This window comes from Myotis brandtii, unplaced genomic scaffold (assembly GCF_000412655.1).
Source record: "Myotis brandtii unplaced genomic scaffold, ASM41265v1 scaffold1052, whole genome shotgun sequence".
NCBI classification, from domain to species: domain Eukaryota; kingdom Metazoa; phylum Chordata; class Mammalia; order Chiroptera; family Vespertilionidae; genus Myotis; species Myotis brandtii.
The window spans coordinates 339,642-359,766 of record NW_005353545.1 but is presented as its reverse complement, the minus strand read 5'-3'; the positions used below and the strand labels follow the sequence as shown (position 1 = coordinate 359,766).

The 20,125-nt window shown below is 37.3% G+C and overlaps 1 protein-coding gene across 2 annotated transcripts; it reads left to right on the top strand.

The window, feature by feature from the left end:
- The first annotated feature begins 179 nt into the window (after positions 1-179).
- LOC102260935 (ATP-dependent RNA helicase DDX3X) lies at positions 180-19,056 on the top strand. 2 transcript variants are annotated; one of them, XM_005856923.2, is made up of 18 exons: positions 180-324; positions 701-847; positions 3,628-3,688; positions 4,909-4,956; positions 7,628-7,757; positions 8,523-8,681; positions 8,756-8,855; positions 9,419-9,554; positions 10,686-10,771; positions 11,041-11,139; positions 11,221-11,381; positions 13,921-14,065; positions 14,176-14,320; positions 14,836-15,017; positions 15,319-15,436; positions 15,681-15,834; positions 16,001-16,137; positions 16,609-19,056. In XM_005856923.2, the coding sequence occupies exons 2-18, from the start codon at positions 803-805 to the stop codon at positions 16,686-16,688; spliced, it is 1,986 nt and encodes a 661-aa protein (XP_005856985.1). In that variant the 5' UTR covers positions 180-324; positions 701-802; the 3' UTR covers positions 16,689-19,056. The 2 variants fall into 2 exon arrangements, with proteins under 2 accessions (XP_005856985.1, XP_005856983.1); XM_005856921.2 differs by lacking the exon at positions 180-324 and having other exon boundaries at positions 600-847; positions 16,004-16,137.
- Positions 19,057-20,125: the final 1,069 nt, after the last annotated feature.

Below are 20,125 nucleotides of genomic sequence, written 5' to 3'. Positions count from 1 at the left end.
AGGGGAGGGGGGCAGGTCTCCAGGGAGATGAGTTAACTAGCGTCATTCGCCTTACAATTGTTTCATTGTTGGCTCACCACGTGACGCGGCGGCCGAGAGCAATAAATGCTCAGTCCCGGCTAGGAAACCGGAGAGGCCTGGGTTCCTGGACAAGCCCCGGCAGCCTGAGCCGTTAACGCCGGGCTGCTTCGGCCGCCCGGACGACCTGCGGTTTCCACCTCCGCTTTCCGTCCTCCCTCCGCAGAGTGCCTGCGTCCACTGACTCGTCTTCCACCTCTCCAGACAGAAAATACTACTCAAGTCATCGTTGATCGCTGTACAAAGGTATCTATCTACTCGGTTGTAGTGCATTTTGGACTAATTCCGACTTTGGTAAAGCTAGTTAGAACAGAGAGGTTTTAAGAAATTTACGATTTCAGGAACTGAAAGGGAAGATAAAGGGGAAGATAAAGGGAAAGTTAGAGGAAGGAGGGAAACTAGGAGGGTAAAAAGGAGGGTGGGAAAGAAGAGGATATTTTAACCCTATGTTTAAGATTCTCCCGCTTAACAAAACTATCGCGAGTTTTGAGAGCTTTGGGAACGAGATTAACCAGAAAATCTCGCGACGTTTTGAGTGGAAGAACGGGAGTTAGAAGTAACGGTAGAAATAAAGCAGTTGGTGGTGGTCTAGGCAGGGGTGACGTTAAGCCCTTGTCGTCAGTATACTGCGGCTTTGGCCAAGTTTTCTACCTCAGGGAGCTGTAGATATTCTGACGAACTGGATCAGCCGTCGGATACTCCGGATCCTCGCCTCTCTTCAGGCATGAGGCATGTGGCGGTGGAAAACGCGCTCGAGTTAGACCAGCAGGTAAGTCAAAATGTGTCTACAGACAGTATTCGTGGAACCCTTTTTCTTGTTTAACGTGGTTTGTGGCGTAGTGATAACTAACGACCGCCTTTTACCTTATCCTCGTTCCTGGTGGTTTGCGGTGGGAGTTACGGTGGGCGGATGGGGAAAAAAAGTAGGTTTATTAAACTTTGTGGAGTCTGCATGGAGAATAGACCTTCGGTAGCGGTAATGTTGTTTGTAACTGTTTCTTGGGCCTAGCTGTAACTCGGCCGCGGAATTGGCGGCTTTTGTGTGCTTGGCGCGGTCATCAACTGACCAGTGATGGGATATAAGTTACGACAAAGCTTTTTTTTTGTATTTTTTGTATTGAGGTTAGCTCTCATTGACCGGCTCTGACTTAGGCTCTGAGACGTCGTTCACATGTAGGTGGAAGGCGGTTTTCGGCCGCGGAATGTGTGGTGAGGGGAACTGGAATAATGGCGGTAGTACACTAACAGAAAGCCCGGGCCTGTGAGACCCCGGTTGGCAATTGACTAAAAAAGATCGCCAAATGGCTATCTTGCTCTCTCCTACGGGCTATTGCCGCTGGGTGGTACGGCAAATGAGGCTGTTTCCGGAGTGAAAAGTTTTGTGACGCAGAAAAGCGGAAAGGGATAGGGGGCGGTGGGTAAAATGGCCGTCGAGCGCTGCTTTTTACCAGTACCTATAGATAATGAAAGTTGGACCCTGGATGGCATTGCTCTGGGTGTTACAGAGTGGAACTGCCTTTTTTTTCATTTTCAGACAGTAATTGAATGGCCATTTTAGCCGGGGATCCTGCGTTTGGGTGGGGAGGGGGGGAGGGTTACAGTAAGTTGTATGTCTTAGGCATTTGACTCCGGAATTTATCAGAGGAAAAGCCTTAGCATTATGAGGACAGGTGAAGTTTTTGTTCCTGACTTTGTCGTGCTTGAGAAAAACGTTGACGTAGGGTAAAGCCATAGCTTGTTCTCTTTTCTTTTGAAGTTTGGGAGTGGGGATTGGGATATGTGATCTGAAAATATGTATTAGAGGCTTGTTTTCCAAAGCAGGAAATTTCGATATCCTTCCTCTGGTATTGCTTCCAGAGAAAGTCTCCAGTGAGTCCTTTAGACACTATAAGTGAACTACCTAGTCTTGGAATCTATCTTATACATTTAGTAGATGGAATTGATTTAGGACAGCATTTTCAGTCTATTTCAACTCATGAAAAGCATAAACTAATCACCAGAATTCTGCCACATACCAAAAAGATGTGTTTTAAAAAATTATTTTTTGTAGGGTGTGTGTGTTTTGTTTGTTTTTTCAATCTAAGGGAAAAGAATTCAGTGTCCCTGACTGAATATCAGGTTTTAAAAATAATTAAGGCACACCAATTGAAAATTGCTGATGTAGGATATAAACCATTTACAAAAAATGTTTGACAAACTTCTGAATTGTAAAACAAAGTTTAATGACACAAATAGATTATACATCTTACTGTGTAACTTATTTGCAGAATTTGAAGGTCTGCTTCTTTTAGGATATTTTCCCACTAATTATATTGTTAACACGTGCAATGTGTTCAGACTTAGTATGTTAAAAAAGCGTATATATAGAAAATCTGATATCAGTATAGAGATCACATTTGTGACGTTTTCTGTGTAGCTAGAATCTTCTTGTTAAATTGTGCTCTCTGTCATTTGAATTTAGTATCAAGCTAATTTAATCTGGAAAAGTTCGATAATTTAAAGAGTAATATCTTAATTCATGGTTCATGTAATTTGAAAGTATCTTGAACTTTTTAATGCAGTGTTTTTTTCCTTTGCAAACAGGTGGCAAGCTTGCTTTTTATTTTGGTGTTTTGTGCTTTTTAAAACTTAATGTTTTGGCATGTATGATTATTGTACTGCTTCTAAATAGTTCTTGGTTACATATTACATAATGCAATAGAACAAAGATCCTCTTTTTCCTATGACATTAAAATCCATCAGTGTAAAGGGACAGATAGGAATGGAGATTAAAGATCTCTTTTGAAAGTTTGGAACGTGAGTTGTGCCATTTAGTAGCTTTGTGACCAGCAAGTTTTCTGTGCTTGTCTCATCTCCAAAATAGAAAAAATAAGTACTGTCTTCATAGTGTGGCAAATGACGCAGTGCTAAATGAAATGGCAAAGTACTCTGACTATATGATGGGTGGTGGTGTGGCTGCTTAGGAATTTATCCAAATTAAAAACAGTTGCATAATCTTCAGTGGGTAAAGAAATTAATCTTCAAACTGCCCTAATGTTTTTCAGGTAGACCTTTAGTTTGGTTATTGCAGAACTTTTACTATACATAGTTGTTACAGGAAAATTTGTTTCTAATGAATGTATTTTGCAAGTATTATACAGTACTAGAGGCCCAATGCAAGAAAATTTGTGCAATAATAGGTCTTCCTTCTCCTGGCTGCTGGCACCGGCTCCCCTCTGGCACCCAGGACCCCGGCTGGCTTCCCTTCTCCAGCTGTCTGCAGGCACCAGTACCTGGGCGGGCTTCCCTTGGGCCACCGGCAGGCAGCTGGCTTTGTCAGGAAGGATGTCCGGTCTAATTAGCATATTACCCTTTTATTGTAGACTTTAAAAAGCATTCTTACAGCCAGAAAGGCAGACAGGGCAGCTAGCCAGTGAATGCTACTTGGGTAGAATTGGATTTTAGGACTTGATTTGTCTTTTGTAAGGCTATCTATACTAGACACTCCCCCCACTCCCCAGCACGCATAGTGTATCAGCATGTGAACTGTTAACATCTCTCTCCTCCTAGTTTGCTGGTCTAGACCTGAACACTTCTGATAATCAGAGTAAAGGAGGAAGTACAGCAAGCAGTAAGTAAAAATTATTTTGTTGTCTAGAATCTTTATTAGTACTTAATGTTAATATGTCATTGTAACTTTCTAATTTTAAGTTTAAATATTTCCTTTTTTACCTATAAATTTTGAAGTATTCTGGATAATAAACTGGTTGGTTCTTTTTTGAGAGGAAACAGTTAATCATGTTGAAAAAATATTAAGGTAATACATTTTTAGAAAACTTATCTCCAGTATAAATTGTGACCAAGCATGAAAGGGATTAGGATGTGTCTATTTCTCTTGTGAGTTGACCTGAAATGTGTTCTATCTAATAAAGAGAACCTGTACATTTATGTGCTATAGCTACTGCTATTCATTTCCCTTAAAGAACTGGAGACTTAATGATATAAGTAGATTGTTCTGATTCTTGGGTAGTAGTTAGAATTAAAATGTCAGCCAAGTTAAAACCTTTTGAAATGAAGATATTATGAAAAGAGGGAGGTGTTTTATTAATATAATAAGGCCCAATGCACAAAAATTCCCCCTGCCTGCCAACACCAGCTTCCCTCCTCCGCTGCCAGCAGGCACCCAGGACCCGGGCTTCACTCCGGCCCGGCCGGCTTCGGCTTCATCCTGACATCTGGAAGGATGTCGCATCTAATTAGCATATTAACCTTTTATTATAGATTTACTTACTTATTTTTGAGACTTAATAGTTTAATGTTGGCTAGGGAAAGGAACTTGGTGGTTTATTATTTGGCAGCAAGATCTCAGCTTGTATCAAGGTTTACAACATCGGTTCTCAACCTGTGGTTCGTGACCCCTTTGGGTGGGTCCAACAACCCTTCCACAGGGGTCACCCTAACATTTGGTGTGCAGGAGGCAGCCAATCAATGATTCTCTCTCATCATTGATGTTTCTGTCTCTCCTCCCTTCCTCTTTGGAGTCAATAAAAAAAAATAGACATTTAAAAAAAATTTTAGCTAAGGATAACCACTTTTTAATATATATTTTTTAAATCTTTAATGTTTCCTCCCCCACCCCCCATGAACCCCCTCCAGCCTCAGGCCTTCATAATCCCATGTTACGTCAATGGGTTATTAAGCATAACCCATTTTTATATATTTTCCCCTATAGCAAAGTATTTAAAGAAAAGCAGTTTTGAAAGTGTTTTTCTAGTATTTTTAAATAGACATTTTTATAAAATGCTGTGTTTTAGAGAATATGATAGACTTAATTTTACATTTTCTCTTCAGAAGGGCGCTATATACCTCCTCACTTAAGGAACAGAGAAGCGTCTAAAGGTAGGTGGTTATGGCAACTTGAAGGTAACTTTGGGAAACATACACACTTTTTTTTTCCTCTTGTGCTTCTTTATGTTTCCTAAATTTGAAAAGTTGATCTAACATTGCATAATGGGTTGTTCTTATTAGCATAATTTTACTATGTGCTTTTTCTATATTGATAAACACTGATATGATTTCACTTTGAAAGAGGTGTTTTTGTGGGGGTGGCCAATTATATAAAACCACATGGCAATCAAGTCCTACCTTATTGCAGTCTTGAAATGTTGCCAAAGTGAAAATGGGATTATTGCAGAATAGTTAGCAATTAAGATTACAATTTTGGGCACACTCAATAGGTTGGTGGGATTGGCTAGTGTCACCTTTTTGTCTGAACTTTATTTGATAGTGTTTGCCAAAATGTTATTAAAATTTTGATATCTTTTTGTATCTTTAATGTAGAGTGATGGATCGTTAAGTATATATTGTTGGGTTATTAAGGACATATTGTTGGGATGACAATTTAAGAGCTGTATATTTACAAGATAGGGATATAAACTTTTCAAAAAGGGAAAGTAAAGCCAAAAGGAAAGAAGATTGTTGATAATATAGTGTGTGTAGGTATAGTATTATTGGAAAGGGATAAAAATGAAATGTAGATTATATTTGGGTATTATTCCTTCATATGTAGTTGTAGTTTACAGCATGAAACATTTAAGTCTGTATGTGTTTACCAGGTGACCACTTTGCTGATGATAGGAATATTCTTTTTTAAAGCAACTGCAGAGTTTTCTTTTTATCATGAGTACTTTCATTGTATCTGGCTGGACTGCATCCAAAATTTAAGTGTTACAGAGGGACTTAGCAGTATCTTAGGAAGTTAAGAAATGAAAGAAATCTAAAAAATAACAATCTTGCCTGGCCAGTGTGGCTCGGTGGTTAAGAGTTGACCTATGAACCAAGAGATCACTTGTTGGATTCCTGATCAGGGCACATGCCAGGTTGCAGGCTCAATCCCCAGTAGGGCACATGCAGCAGGTGGCAATAGGTCTCTCTCATCATTAATGTTTGTGTCTCTCAGCCTCTCTCTCCTCTCTGAAATTAATAAAAAAATATTTTTAAAAAGCTAACAATCTAAAGGCTATTGGTTAACTGGCTGGCTACTAAAGGAACCATAAAGCAGAGGGGAAGTAACTTCATTAATTTGTAAATGGCAAAACATTTAATAAAATGTTTGAATGTAAACTTAATTGTTGAGTGAGCTTACCCTTGTTGCCTTTCTTTTATCAGTGTCTTCTCGAGTCATGTCCATAGAGAAATAAGGCAAGGGTGGGAGTTTTCTTTTTCCCCTCTTATACCTGATTCTCTCTAAGATTATACAGATAGCACAATATTGTTAGACATGTAGAATTTGAAAAACAGTATGCATGAGTATGAAATACATTAAGGGTTCTTTTGTTATTTTGGTAATACTGAAACAGGAACTATGGCAATACCTCAGTATGAAATTAACTTTAAAACTTGGAGACATCCATGACGATAGATTGAGCAATTTTAGTTTCTAAGTACAAAGGTTATTTACTTTTTAAAATATATTTTCATTGATTTCAGAGAGGAAGGTGGGGAGAGAGAGAGAGAGAGAAACATCAATGATGAGAGAGAACCACTGATCGGCTGCCTCCTGCATACTCCCCACTGGGGATTGAACCCACACACAGGCATGTGGCCCCGACCGGAATCGAACCTGGGACCCCTTAGTCCTCAGGCTGACACTCCATCCACTAAGCCAAACCGGCCAAGGCAAAAAAGGTTAATTTTAATGATTTAAGAAGTGGGTTATGAATTTTTAAGAATTAACCTTCTATGGGAAAATCTATTTGCTCTAAATGTTTCCTTATTTTATATTTGTAGTTGTTATTTTATTTTATTAAGCATATTTTTACTGATTTTAGAAAGGAAGGGAGAGGGAGAGAGGTAGAAACATCAGTGGTGAGAGAGAATCATAACGGGCTGCCTCCTGCACGCCCTCTGCTGCCCTCATATGACCTAGACTAGAATCAAAACCGGGACCCTTAGGTCCGCAGGCTGATGCTCTATCCACTGAGCTAAACCAGCTAGGGCAAGTAGTTATTTTAAATACTCAGGTGTAGTTTTTGTTTTTATTTTATATACTTTTATTGATTTCAGAGAGCAAGGGAGAGTGAGAGTGAGATAGACACATCAATGACAGAGAATCATTCATTGGCTGCCTCTTGCATGCCCTCTACAGGGCATTGAGCCCGCAACCTAGGCATGCTGGGCATTTGCCCTGATCTCCTGGTTCGTAGGTCCATGGTCAACAACTGGGCCACACCAGCTCTGCTGTTTCATTATATTTGTTAAACTCTCAGGGTAGTATTCATCATTCAGCACATTGTTTTTAGATCTTGAGGTTACTTTGCTTAATACAATTTGTAGAGGAAAAGAGGATTAAATATAGTAAAACAAAAAACAACCTATTTGATACAAACCAATTATTTAAATCTTTTTCCAATGGTTTGATAAAAATAATCTCATTGACATTTTTGTGTCTCTTTTCCTTTTCTACCTCACCCCCCATTAAGAGAGGCTAGCTGTGAATAACCACTTAGTTGAAGAGATAGGAATTTTCATGAAAGTATTGTCAACTTCTAATTTTTGCTTTTTTTGGAAGGATTCCATGATAAAGACAGTTCAGGGTGGAGTTGTAGTAAAGATAAAGATGCTTATAGCAGTTTTGGGTCTCGAGATTCAAGAGGAAAGCCCAGTTACTACAGTGATCGTGGAAGCGGATCAAGAGGAAGGTAAATTCTTAGCTTGCCACTATGTGTACAGTAGCAGCTTAGGAATCAACTGTTTGATATATTTTCATTCTTTGTACTTTCCTTGATCTTTAATTACGATGTTTTTTTCCCTTAATAGACCATCTTTCTGTTACAGATTTTAAGCAGTCTTTACCAGGTTTTTTTATTTCTGATACACAGAAATTACACGCAATAAGAACACACTATTTGACATAATGGATCTGTTACTTTTATGTAATTATGGGTTCTCTGTGGCAGTTAGACAGTTCTAATGACTGTACCACTGTGAAAAATGGAACTTAAGATCTTAATATCTGTGATTATTCTTGTACAGTTTTTTTCACAAATAAAACTAAAAACCTTAAGTCTTATCACATAAGTTGCTTTTCCTGTATATCCAAATATGACCAGGATAGTTGACATTCATATCTTGTTTTCCTATTAAGTATATTTAGATTACTATAAAATGGATATGTAAAGTACATGTTATAAGTATTATAAAACAGCATGTAAGATTTGTTTAAGCTGAATAATTTTATAGTTATAAAATATATATATTTTTAAATAATTAAAGATGTATGTTATACAATAACCACTGATTAAGCAGAGAGTCTTATTTCACAAATGAGAATTAAAATTGAATTGTTGACATCTTTCAAAAGGATTTGTGAATAACAATTCAACTCATATAGGAGTACCTGCCTAAAAGGTAGTATATGATATTGGTTAAATGACATACTCTGATCAATTGCTTGTGCTTTTCAGGTTTGATGATCGTGGACGGAGTGACTATGATGGTATTGGCAGTCGTGGTGACAGGACTGGTTTTGGCAAATTTGATCGCAGTGGACACAGTCGATGGGGTGACAGATCAGATGATGATGATTGGTCAAAACAACTTCCACCAAGTGAACGTTTGGAACAGTAAGTTTTTGAAATGTATTTTGATTGTTATGAAACTTACTATTTATTGTAACGTTATAATCATTTAATTTTAGGGAACTATTTTCTGGAGGAAACACTGGGATTAATTTTGAGAAATATGATGATATTCCAGTAGAGGCAACCGGCAATAACTGTCCTCCACATATTGAAAGTGTAAGTTGTATTGTTTTATTTTTTTTTCAATTCTCTGAAGTTACTACCAAAAACTTCATTGAGTTATGAAAAAGGAGAGACTGAAATTAATGCCACCATTATGAGTAATCCTGGAGTAGAAAAATTTCCAAACATAATAAGAACTCAAAACTTTTTTATTGTACATTAGACTCAGAAATCTGTTTTCTTTATAAGTACTATGATACCTTTGCCTAAAATCAAAGCAACTGTAAATTCAATCACAACTCGACATTTAGTTGATTACTTTTGTATTTATGTTAGTATAAAACGGGGGTCCTCAAACTACGGCCCGCGGGTCACATGCAAGTACAAATATAGTATTCCCGTTTTGTTTTTTTACTTCAAAATAAGATATGTGCAGTGTGCATAGGAATTTGTTCATAGTTTTTTTTATACTATAGTCCGGCCCTCTAACGGTCTGAGGGACAGTTGAACTGGCCCCCTGTTTAAAAAGTTTGAGGACCCCTGGTATAAAACAAATTTCAGCAGATAAAGCATTTCTAGTTGTATATGTATCTGACCTAGTTAAATTTCTTTGACAGTTCAACGATATTGAAATGGGAGAAATTATCATGGGGAACATTGAGCTTACTCGTTATACTCGTCCTACTCCAGTGCAAAAATATGCCATTCCTATTATCAAAGAAAAAAGAGACTTGATGGCTTGTGCCCAAACAGGTAAACACTCTTGATAAAGAATAAAAGTTAATTTTAACTCGGTTTACTCTAAAAATAATTATATATGGAATATAATTTGTCCTATTATGAGTTTTTTTTAACATTATTTTGAGTTAGATAAAGATTAAATGGAGCTGTCTTTTTTTTTTTTTTTATCTTGTTTCTTTGGTTCCTTTTATCCAAACTAGGGTATCTTGAGAAATTCTGTATAAAATTGTCATCCCTCACATTATTGTAAAAGGGTGAAAATTTTGAATGCAGTGGAGGGAATATAATTGTAATAGGAAATATAATATCTTGGATGATCCTATGATCCATAAAAATGTGGGTGGGGAAAAGGTACTGTCCATCTTCTAGTATTTTGGAAATTGGGGAATGGAAGGGTTCAGGTAGTTTAATCTGTAAAACTTGAGTCATCTGTCATGGCTACTATATTTCCTTCTTTAAAAAATAGAATTTTTTTTTTTAAAATCTAACTAGGGCCTAGGACCAAACCCAACACCTGTTTTTTAAAATTTTATTGAAACAGCTAGACCCTTAGCTTTTATTTTACAAAGCAAGACAGACTATCATACAAAGCCCTTTACAATTTAGACACTTCAGAAAGTTGGATGGTTTACATTTCAACAGTTTATAATAACAAAAAAGTATTAAAATGGGAGTTCATACCAGTACAGGCAAAATGGTTCTTTGTACTAATTAAAATTCAAAGGAATGAATATTGCATTGTTTAAAAGGGATCACAGGCCTGACCACTTGTGGCTCAGTTGCGTATCATTGAGTGCAATCAGTACACCCTGAGGTCCCCGGTTCCATTTCTAGTCAGGGCATATGCCCAAGTTGTGGGCTCCATCCCTGATAGGGGACGTGCAGAAGACAGCGATCAATGTTTCTCTCATTGATGTTTTTCTCTCTCTCTTCCTCTCCCTCCCCTCTCTAAAAATCAATAAAAAAAATGTTTTTTAAAAAAAATGGATCAAAGAAGTCATTTGGCATTATGTGCTTAGCTGTAAATATACCATAATTTCCAGAAAACTTATGCATTAGAGTAAGTAAATTATCTTTTATTAAAAGAACATTTGAAACACTTTATTAATATTCAAATTTAATATGCCAATATTTTTTTAACAGGGTCTGGAAAAACTGCAGCATTTCTTTTGCCTATCTTGAGTCAAATTTATACAGATGGTCCAGGCGAAGCTTTGAAGGCTGTGAGGGTAAAGGTTTTTGTATAAAACAAGTTATTTCTTTGAAAACATTTTGTAAATACTTGTTCAGATCTTTCTGTAAACTATACCAAATACACTTTTTTTACATTTCAGTACATTTTCTTTTCAGTTTATTTCTTCAGTGAAAACTTGTGGGATTTTTTTATTTTGTTTTGATGTGATTCTTAAATTAAAAGGAATATTTTGTTAGGACTTTTAAAAGGAGTAGAAGTTTTAGGTCTTTGATTCTAATTTATAAAATTGTACTTATTTCTTAGGAAACTGGGAGGTATGGACGCCGTAAACAATATCCAATCTCCTTGGTGTTAGCCCCAACAAGAGAATTGGCTGTACAAATCTATGAGGAAGCCAGAAAAGTAAATATACATTTTATTGATAATTGGCATTTTTATTGATTCTAATGTCTTATGATAACCTAAATAATTCTTTGCTTATAGTTTTCATACAGGTCTAGAGTTCGTCCTTGTGTGGTTTATGGTGGTGCTGATATTGGTCAGCAAATTCGAGACTTAGAACGCGGATGTCACTTACTAGTTGCCACTCCTGGACGTTTAGTGGATATGATGGAAAGAGGAAAGATTGGATTAGACTTCTGCAAGTATGTTAATTTTTATATATGGGGTATACATTTAAAAAAATAGTGGTCATTAATTTTATAGCATTTACTAATATTTTTAAGATGGAAAGGTAATTTTAATAATTTAACTATATATTTAAAATTACTTTTTTGTTTTTTATTTTGTTTTTTAGATTCAATTGTTGATAAATTTATTGCCATTGTTGATATTTTTATCTTATTTTTCTTTTTAAAGAAGACTCTCTAACATTTCATGTATTAATAGTACTGGTTTGGTAGTGATGAATTCCTTAGCTTTTTTTTGTCTGGGAAGCTAGTTATATGTTCTTTGAATCTAAGTGATAGCTTTGCTGAGTAATCCTGGTTGTAGGTTCTTGATTTTCATTATTTTGAATATTTTTTATTTCTTCTGGCCTGCAAAGTTTCTGTTGAGAAATCAGTTGGCAGTTGTAAGGGAGCTCCCTTGCAGTTAACTGCTTTTATTTTGCTGTTTTGAAGATTTTGTTTTTAACCTTTTGCATTTTAATTATGATGTGTATTGGTTTGGGCTTCTTTAGATTCCTCTTGTTTTGGACTCTATGCTTCCTGGACTTGTATGTCTATACCCTTCCCTAAGTTAGGGAAGATTTCCATCATTTTTTCAAAGAGGATTTCAATTTCTCCCTTTTTCCTGCTTCAAGCACCCCTGTGATACAAATGTTGGTACACTTATTAATGCAGAGAGGCTCCTTACACTATCTGCATTTTAAAAATTGTTTTATTGCTGGTTTGGTCAGGTGGGGTTTTTTTGCTTCCTTTTATTCCAAATTGCTTATTGGATTCTCAGCTTTATCTACTCTAATGTTGATTCTCTGTAAAATATTTATCATTTCACTTAGTATATCCTTCATTTCTGTGACTGGTTCTTTTTTTATGCTGTTGAGGTTCTTACTAAGTTCAGTGAGCATCCTTATAACCAGTGTTTTAAGCTCTTAATCTACTAGGTTGCTTGTCACCATTGTTCTATTCTTTCAATTTGGACATCTTTGTTTCCTCAATTTAAGCAGCCTCTCTTGTGTTTCCATTAAGTCTGGTATTAGGTAGAGATACTATGTCTGGCCTTGGTACTGTGGCCTAACAGGTATACTATAGGGTACAGTGGCACAGCCTCCCTGATTACCCTCACTGGGCACTGGAGGTGTGGCCCTCCTCCCCATGTACGCTGTGTACATGTTCCTCTTGTTGAGCCCTTATTGCTGTTGGCACATCAATGTGAGATAATTATCCTCATGTCAGTTAGCTGTAAGGATTGGCAGCAATCACCAATCTCCATCTACGATGGAAGATCAGTAATGCAGGGGCTAACCCCACAGAGCAGGACTTATTTCAGCAGGGCTCTGGTGCCTGCTGAATTTACCCCTTGGGTGTGTCTCTGTGGAGATGATTATGTGGTGCTTCAATGTGGTGTGAAGCTGTCCACTGGTTGCACAGGCTTTGCGGTATCCGAGGAGGTGTAGTCCAGGGCCACTTGGCATGAGATACAAAGTGATTTGCAGTTGGCTACTACTTGTGCTGGGTGTGGAGGTGTCTAGGTGGGTAAGATTAAGCTGTAAACCAAGCCTGATTGCTGTTAGTGCCTGTCCTGAGGCCAATTAGTAAGAGGTATGGGGCACACAGAGACCAAATTCTGTTTGTTGAAAATCTGAAGCATGAGCCAACACATGGAATTCCTATAGAAAAGCCCCTAGAAACTATTTGTTGAGTTGGGGTGAGGCAGGCTTCAGTGAACCACCGGAGCAAGTCAAAGAACGTGTTAGCCAGGTTGATGGAATTGTGGGCTTTGCGAGGAGTGATTTTCAGGGGAATAATAGCCAGCACTTAAGAGAAAATGCCTTACCCCACCCCAAGTGTTCACCCTGATGCCAAACAATTCAGTTCCTCCTTGTATGTCTCTGCTGCCTTTCAGGCTGCTGCCCTGTGCTGGAGCTCAGATCCAATAAATCTGAGTAAGTCTTTGCACATACCCTTGAAGAGGAACTGTCTGGGAATCCAGCAGCCCTCCATCTTAGCCACATTCCCTACTAGTTTTCACAGCCAGAAGTTAGAGAATTTCCCAGGACTAGATGGCCTGGATTGGGATTGGGACCCATCCTCCTCAATGGGGGCTCCTCCAGAGCGGAGCTATCCCTCCTTATTCTTATTTGCCACAAGTGGGTGTGAGACTTGCCTTTCTTGGTTTCTGACCCTCCTGTCAGTCTCAGTGTAGCTTTTTAAATTCCCTAGTTGTAGAACTCCAGTTACATTTCAGGCAGTTCTGTAGGATGGTTGCTTTTGTAGATTAGTTGTAATTTTGATGTGGTTGTGGGAGAAGGCAAGTACCATTTACGTTTATTGAAAATTATAACCAACTTGTATGATTCATTGGGAAAAATAATAGCTAGTTTGGTGCATTGGTTTTTGTGTTTCACATGTGTTGAAATGTGTGGCTGACTATAGAATGACTATATTAACATAACTATAGACACAACTATACTCAATGATCAGTTTTTCATAAAATTCTAAACTGAGTCTTTTATAACAGATACTTAGTGTTGGATGAAGCTGATAGGATGCTAGATATGGGGTTTGAACCTCAGATACGTCGTATAGTTGAACAAGATACTATGCCACCAAAGGGTGTTCGCCACACCATGATGTTTAGTGCTACTTTTCCTAAGGAAATACAGGTATTGGATATACTTCTTTTAAGACGTTTTTTTGTTTACAAGTAATACATTTTCTTCAGATAATTAGAAAAACTGAAATAGATAACGTTAGGGTTTCTTCCCTTTTTCAGATGCTTGCTCGTGATTTTTTGGATGAATATATCTTTCTGGCTGTAGGCAGAGTTGGCTCTACCTCTGAGAACATCACACAAAAAGTAGTTTGGGTGGAAGAGTTAGACAAACGCTCATTTCTGCTTGATCTGTTAAATGCAACAGGTAAAATCATCTATCTGTATAAAACCCTAATATGCAAATTGATCTAACGGGGAACAACTAGTTGCTATGACATGACTGACCACTAGGGGGCAGGTGCTCAATGCAGGAGCTGCCCCCAGCCTGCAGGCCCTGACTGGTGGTGGCGGCATGGGTCGGGGCCAGTGAGCGGACGGCTCCAAGGTGGGTGTGAGCTGGGGGAACCCCCCCATCATCTGGCCGGTCGCCTAATATATTGGCCCTGATTGTCAGCCAGGCCTAGGGACCCTACAGTGTATGAATTTTGTGCACTGGGCCTCTAGTAAATAATAATAGTGTAAGTTCAATATTTTTGGACCTAGTTCCTAACCTGCCTTTTGCCCACCTTTCCTTAAGCCCTAAAACAAAGTTTATTTTAATTAACTCCAATGTGCATGCTTATTACTAAGGTTGAAGATAACTAAGCTGATAAATACTTAGGTCTAATCAATACTTTATGCTAAGTTGCAATTAATAAAACTTTTATATATAATTTTCAGGGAAAGACTCACTGACCTTAGTGTTTGTGGAGACCAAAAAGGGTGCTGATTCTCTGGAGGATTTCTTATACCACGAAGGATATGCTTGTACCAGTATCCATGGAGACCGATCACAGAGAGATAGAGAGGAAGCGCTTTACCAGTTTCGTTCAGGAAAAAGCCCAATTCTAGTGGCTACAGCTGTGTGTATATTTTCATTTTTTCTTAAGCATGTTTTTTAAAAAAAATATATATTATTAATTTTTTTTACAGAGAGGAAGGGAGGGGGATAGTCAGAAACATCAATGAGAGAGAAACATCGATCAACCGCCTCCTGCACACCCCCCACTGGGGATGTGCCGGCAACCAAGGCGCATGCCCTTGACTGGAATCGAACCTGGGACCCTTCAGTCCCCACCCGATGCTCTATCCACTGAGCCAAACCGATCAGGGCTCGTGAGCATGTTTGAATATTGCTTTTTTTAAACAAAGTTTATTTTTCAGGTGGCTGCAAGAGGACTAGATATTTCCAATGTGAAACATGTTATCAATTTTGATTTGCCAAGCGATATTGAAGAATATGTACATCGGATTGGCCGTACGGGACGTGTAGGAAACCTCGGTAAAGTGTTTTTAGTTGACGATCTGACACAAAATCTTAAATACTAGAACACTAATTTTCAAAGGGCATCTGGGACCCCTTTAACATCAGTTGTCATACACTAAAAGTTTTTGTTTTAATTTCTAAGGGTTTAATTGCAAATAATGTTAAGTTTTTATGTTTTACATGTTTAACAATACAAGGCTACTTTATGGAAACCTACATTATATGTTTTTTGTTTGTTGTTTATTTTTCACTCTTATAGGCCTTGCCACCTCATTTTTTAACGAAAGAAATGCAAATATTACAAAGGATTTGTTGGATCTTCTTGTTGAAGCTAAACAAGAAGTGCCGTCTTGGTTAGAAAATATGGCTTATGAACATCACTATAAGAGTAGCAGTCGTGGACGTTCTAAGAGGTACAGATTGTTTTGAGCCTTTATTCTTACTACTATTTACACTGGAAACATAAGAGGAATTGACCACAATGGAAAATGAGTTGAAAAATCAAAAATTGGGACTTAGGGGAGTTAGATGTGTGAATTTTCATTCTCATAAACCATCACACAATGTTTTTCTTTATAGTAGATTCAGTGGAGGATTTGGTGCCAGAGACTATCGACAAAGTAGCGGTTCCAGCAGTTCTAGCTTTAGTAGTGGCCGTGCAAGCAGCAGCCGCAGTGGTGGTGGAGGTCACAGCAGCAGTAGAGGATTTGGTGGAGGTAATATGAATTTTCCTCTTTTATAACTTTGGAAGGAGCTTTTGCCCCCTTACTCTTTTGTTTTGTTTAATCTTACCTAAGGGTTTTTCCCCCCATTACTTTTCAGAGGTAGTGGGAGGGAGGGATGAGAGGGGTCCAGGGAAAGAGAGAGAAACATTAATATGAGAGAACATCGACTGTTGCTTCCCAAACACATCCTGAGTGGGGTCACTGAGCAATTCTGTAACTCAGGTATATATCCTTGACTGGGAATCAAATCCATGACCCTTTGGTGTGAGGGTTGACACTCTATCGCCTGAGACACACTAGCCAGGATTCACTTACTCTTTTTCAATGTGATAGTGAAGAAATTTTATTTTCAAAGAACACAAAATCCAATATAGTTTTTTTCTTTGAGCCTTAAAGTACTTGAGAAACAAGGGAGATAATTACAGTGGCTAACCTAATCTCTCTTTAAACATTTTTTAATAGGTGGCTATGGAGGCTTCTACAGTAGTGACGGATATGGAGGGAATTATAACTCCCAGGGGGTTGACTGGTGGGGCAATTAAACCTGCTCTACAGTCACATCACCCTTTTAAACAAGTTAATATGGAAACCACATGTAACTTAGCCAGACTATATCGTGTAGTTTTAAGAACTTTCAGTACATTACCAGCTGTGATTCTCCTGAAAAGCTATTGAAGATCAAAGTCACAAGAAGAAAGGAACAGTAACAGCTCCGTTCAGAAGTTGGTTGAAAGACTTAATCGCTCTAGCTTGGATTAACTCCCATCTTGCTTATTTTCCATCCCAAGCTGCATTTATAATTTTGTGACTGAGAATCATTTGTTTGTTAATATACTGTAACTTTAGACAACTTATTATTTTGATGTTCTGTTTGGCTGAGTAATGCTCAAGGTATCAATTGTTTTGACAAAATAAATTTCTGAACTTGGGCTAACACCAAACTTTTGCATAAAGCTGTGATAAACTTATTAGGAGTTACCAATTTATCAGTAAGTATTATAAGATTAAAAATAATTTAGGTAGTAGCTTCTTAGCACTTTTGGGGTATTTACTTGTAGACTGGGAAGAAGAACATCTTAAGCAAAATTAGTTTCTAATGTGCCCAAATGGACTATGTTAAAGTTCTGATTGACTTCTCTGTCGTGGGTAAGCACTTAGAAACTTTGTAGTAGTTAAATGTCATTCAGTCATGATGAAGTAGCAGGTACGAATATATCCATGCATTTCAAAGCACTCTTCAAAACGAATGCAAGTAAATACAGCAATTCCTCTTTCAATGTTTATTAATTGTAAGCTAGGCGAGTGTGGGCGTACTATTATAGGGAAAGTTTAATGTTTGCTTTAAAAAATGTTTTGGGGGAAATTAGATTATTTTAATGCCTGCGATAACTAAAATTGAATTGGTAGAATGGCTGACCATGAGCAATGCCTTGTCTTCTTTATAGACCTGGTTGGATTTTGGTCTGAACTGCATGCTAGTGTTGTTTTTTGGTCAAGAATATATAAGCAGGGAGAATTATGCACCAGGCTTTATTTTAATGCAGATTCATGTTACTCTGTTTAAGCTGTATTGAAAGGTTAAAATGGCTTACACTTGTAGACTTAGTAAATTTTAGCAAACAAATCCTTGAGATCCCACAGGTTGGAAATATGTACTAAACTGCACCTGGTGTTATTTCTATATAGTGCACTTTTAGTCTTCTTTTAGTTGCATAGGTTTCCATTGTACTTATACTCTCTTTGCTAAATTTGGCCAAAGATGATTGTCCATCACTAAAAATGCCTCTGCCATTTGGAATTCTGTGCTGATTTTATAGCTAGAAAGCAGTGATATTTACAAACTAATTTTTACGGTTGCATAAGAAGGTAAAATTTTCTTAAAAGTGCAATAGATTTTTCAGGAGTATTGTGCCTTGTTCTAAAACTTTAAGTAGGTGCAGTTGACAGTATTAAGGTCATTTGTTATGGTGCTATTTCAATTGGTATATATTTAGACTCTTGTATACTTTGCCCATAACTTTTTACAAAGCACTTATTTTATTGCACATTCAGAGAATTTTATATATATACATATATATATATATATATATACACACACATATACATATATATATGTCTTGTTGTATGTGTCCTTAAACTTCCAATCTCATTTTATCTCTTGGAGATTGTTGAATGCAGCTTATAAACTAGATTGTAGAATTTTATTTGGGACCATGGAATGATAGTTATGAAGAAACTGTTTGCACATGACAGATTTTAGATACTTTTTGCTGCTAGTTTGTGTAATATTTATTGAACATTTTGACAAATATTTATTTTTGTAAGCCTAAAAGTGATTCTTTGAAAGTTTAAAGAAACTTGACCAAAAGACAGTACAAAAACACTGGCACTTAAATGTCACCGTATGTGAAATAATATATTTTGGGGTAGTGTGAACTTTTAATGTTGAGTCCTGTTAAACTTGAGTTCATATTAAGCAGACCCAGCATTGGCTGTGACTTTCTGACAAAATTTAAAGTAAAATTGGCAACTTAAAATTTGCTAAGGTTTTGATACACTTGTCTTAAAAATATTAATGATACACTTTTAAATACTGGTAGGAAGTGTCCACATTCTCAAAGGTTTTGAGTTTTGTTTAATGTGCGTGGTTTTTTTGGTTTGGTTTTCACTTACTGTCTGGCATATTTGCAGTCCTCAAACATGTGGTTACCTTTGTAATTCCATAATCTGTGACTTTTACATTCCTTTTTAATCAACCAGTAAATAAGGATTGGTTTAAACTTGCTGAGTGTAGTCATTGGACCTGAAGTCACTGTAGGTTTTGTAGTTGTTTATTGTATTAGTTTTAGATGCTAGCACTGCACGTGCTGTGTTTATTCTGGTTTTACTAAAATAAAAAGTTGAACACAATCTTTTTGCCATCAGTTGTGATTTAATAAGAGAGGTAGAAAAGTCCTTATACTCTAAACCTGAGGAATTGGAAATGTTTCGTTATTGGACATTTATTCGTTATCCACCAGAGCTATTGGTAGAGCAAGAAGTACTCTTGTGCTTTTAAGGTTGAGATATGTGAAGCAGAGTTTTTATTATAAGTCATAGAAATCTGTAAGGCCCAGATTTCTGTGACTTATAATATGCACTGCATTAATCTGTAAAAGGATCAAGAATTAATTGGAGCTGGTCATTTATGCCGGAGATGGTATAGGTACCCAACTTTGATTTCTAATGTTGGTTAGTAATCCATTATTATCGCAGTGATGTAGGCAGCTATATGAATTAACAGATGTTGTAAGAGCCAAACCAGGTTAACATACATGAAAAAGTAAAATTTTTTAAGGGAATCACCCTCAGTGTTCTTTTGTGTCCCCTTCTTGCAACTAACTTGCCATCACTGTAAAGAATAGGTACTATTCTGATGTCTAACTGTGTAGTTGGCTCTCATCTGTTATTATGCTTTGTATATAGTAAATTATAATTTATATTATACAGGTTCTTTCAGCATTATATCTGAGATAACATATTGTCTGTAGTTAGTCTTGTTTTTTAAAAATATATTTTATTGATTTGAAAGAGGAAGAGAGAGGGAGAGAGAGATAGAAACATCATTGATGAGAGAGAATCATGAATCGGCTGCCTCCTGCATGCCCTACACTGGGATCAAACCCAGAATCCAGACATGTGCCCTGACCTGGAATCGAATGGTGACCTCCTGATTCATAGATTGACTTTCAACCACTCAGCCAACTTCGCTGGGCTGTTAGTGTTTTCATTGCTATGTCGAACTATGTTACATGCTGAACATCTGGGTTGAATGCAACATGGATTAGTGGGAATTGATAGCAAAGGAACAAGTTGGAGTTGGTGGATGGGAAATTGCTGAGAAAAGAAAATTGAGATAAGGATGGGGGACTTCTGCCTAACCTAACAAAACTCTTGGTGATGGCAGACCAGAGTTATTAAACAACTAGGCGGTGCACAA

Excerpts from the sequence above, each read along its gene's own strand:
- LOC102260935 (XM_005856923.2), top strand. The coding sequence starts at position 803 with ATGAGGCATGTGGCGGTGGAAAACGCGCTCGAGTTAGACCAGCAG. Across the intron at positions 14,321-14,835 it reads TGATCTGTTAAATGCAACAG|GGAAAGACTCACTGACCTTA; the intron begins GTAAAATCATCT and ends TATAATTTTCAG. Across the intron at positions 15,437-15,680 it reads GGGACGTGTAGGAAACCTCG|GCCTTGCCACCTCATTTTTT; the intron begins GTAAAGTGTTTT and ends TCACTCTTATAG.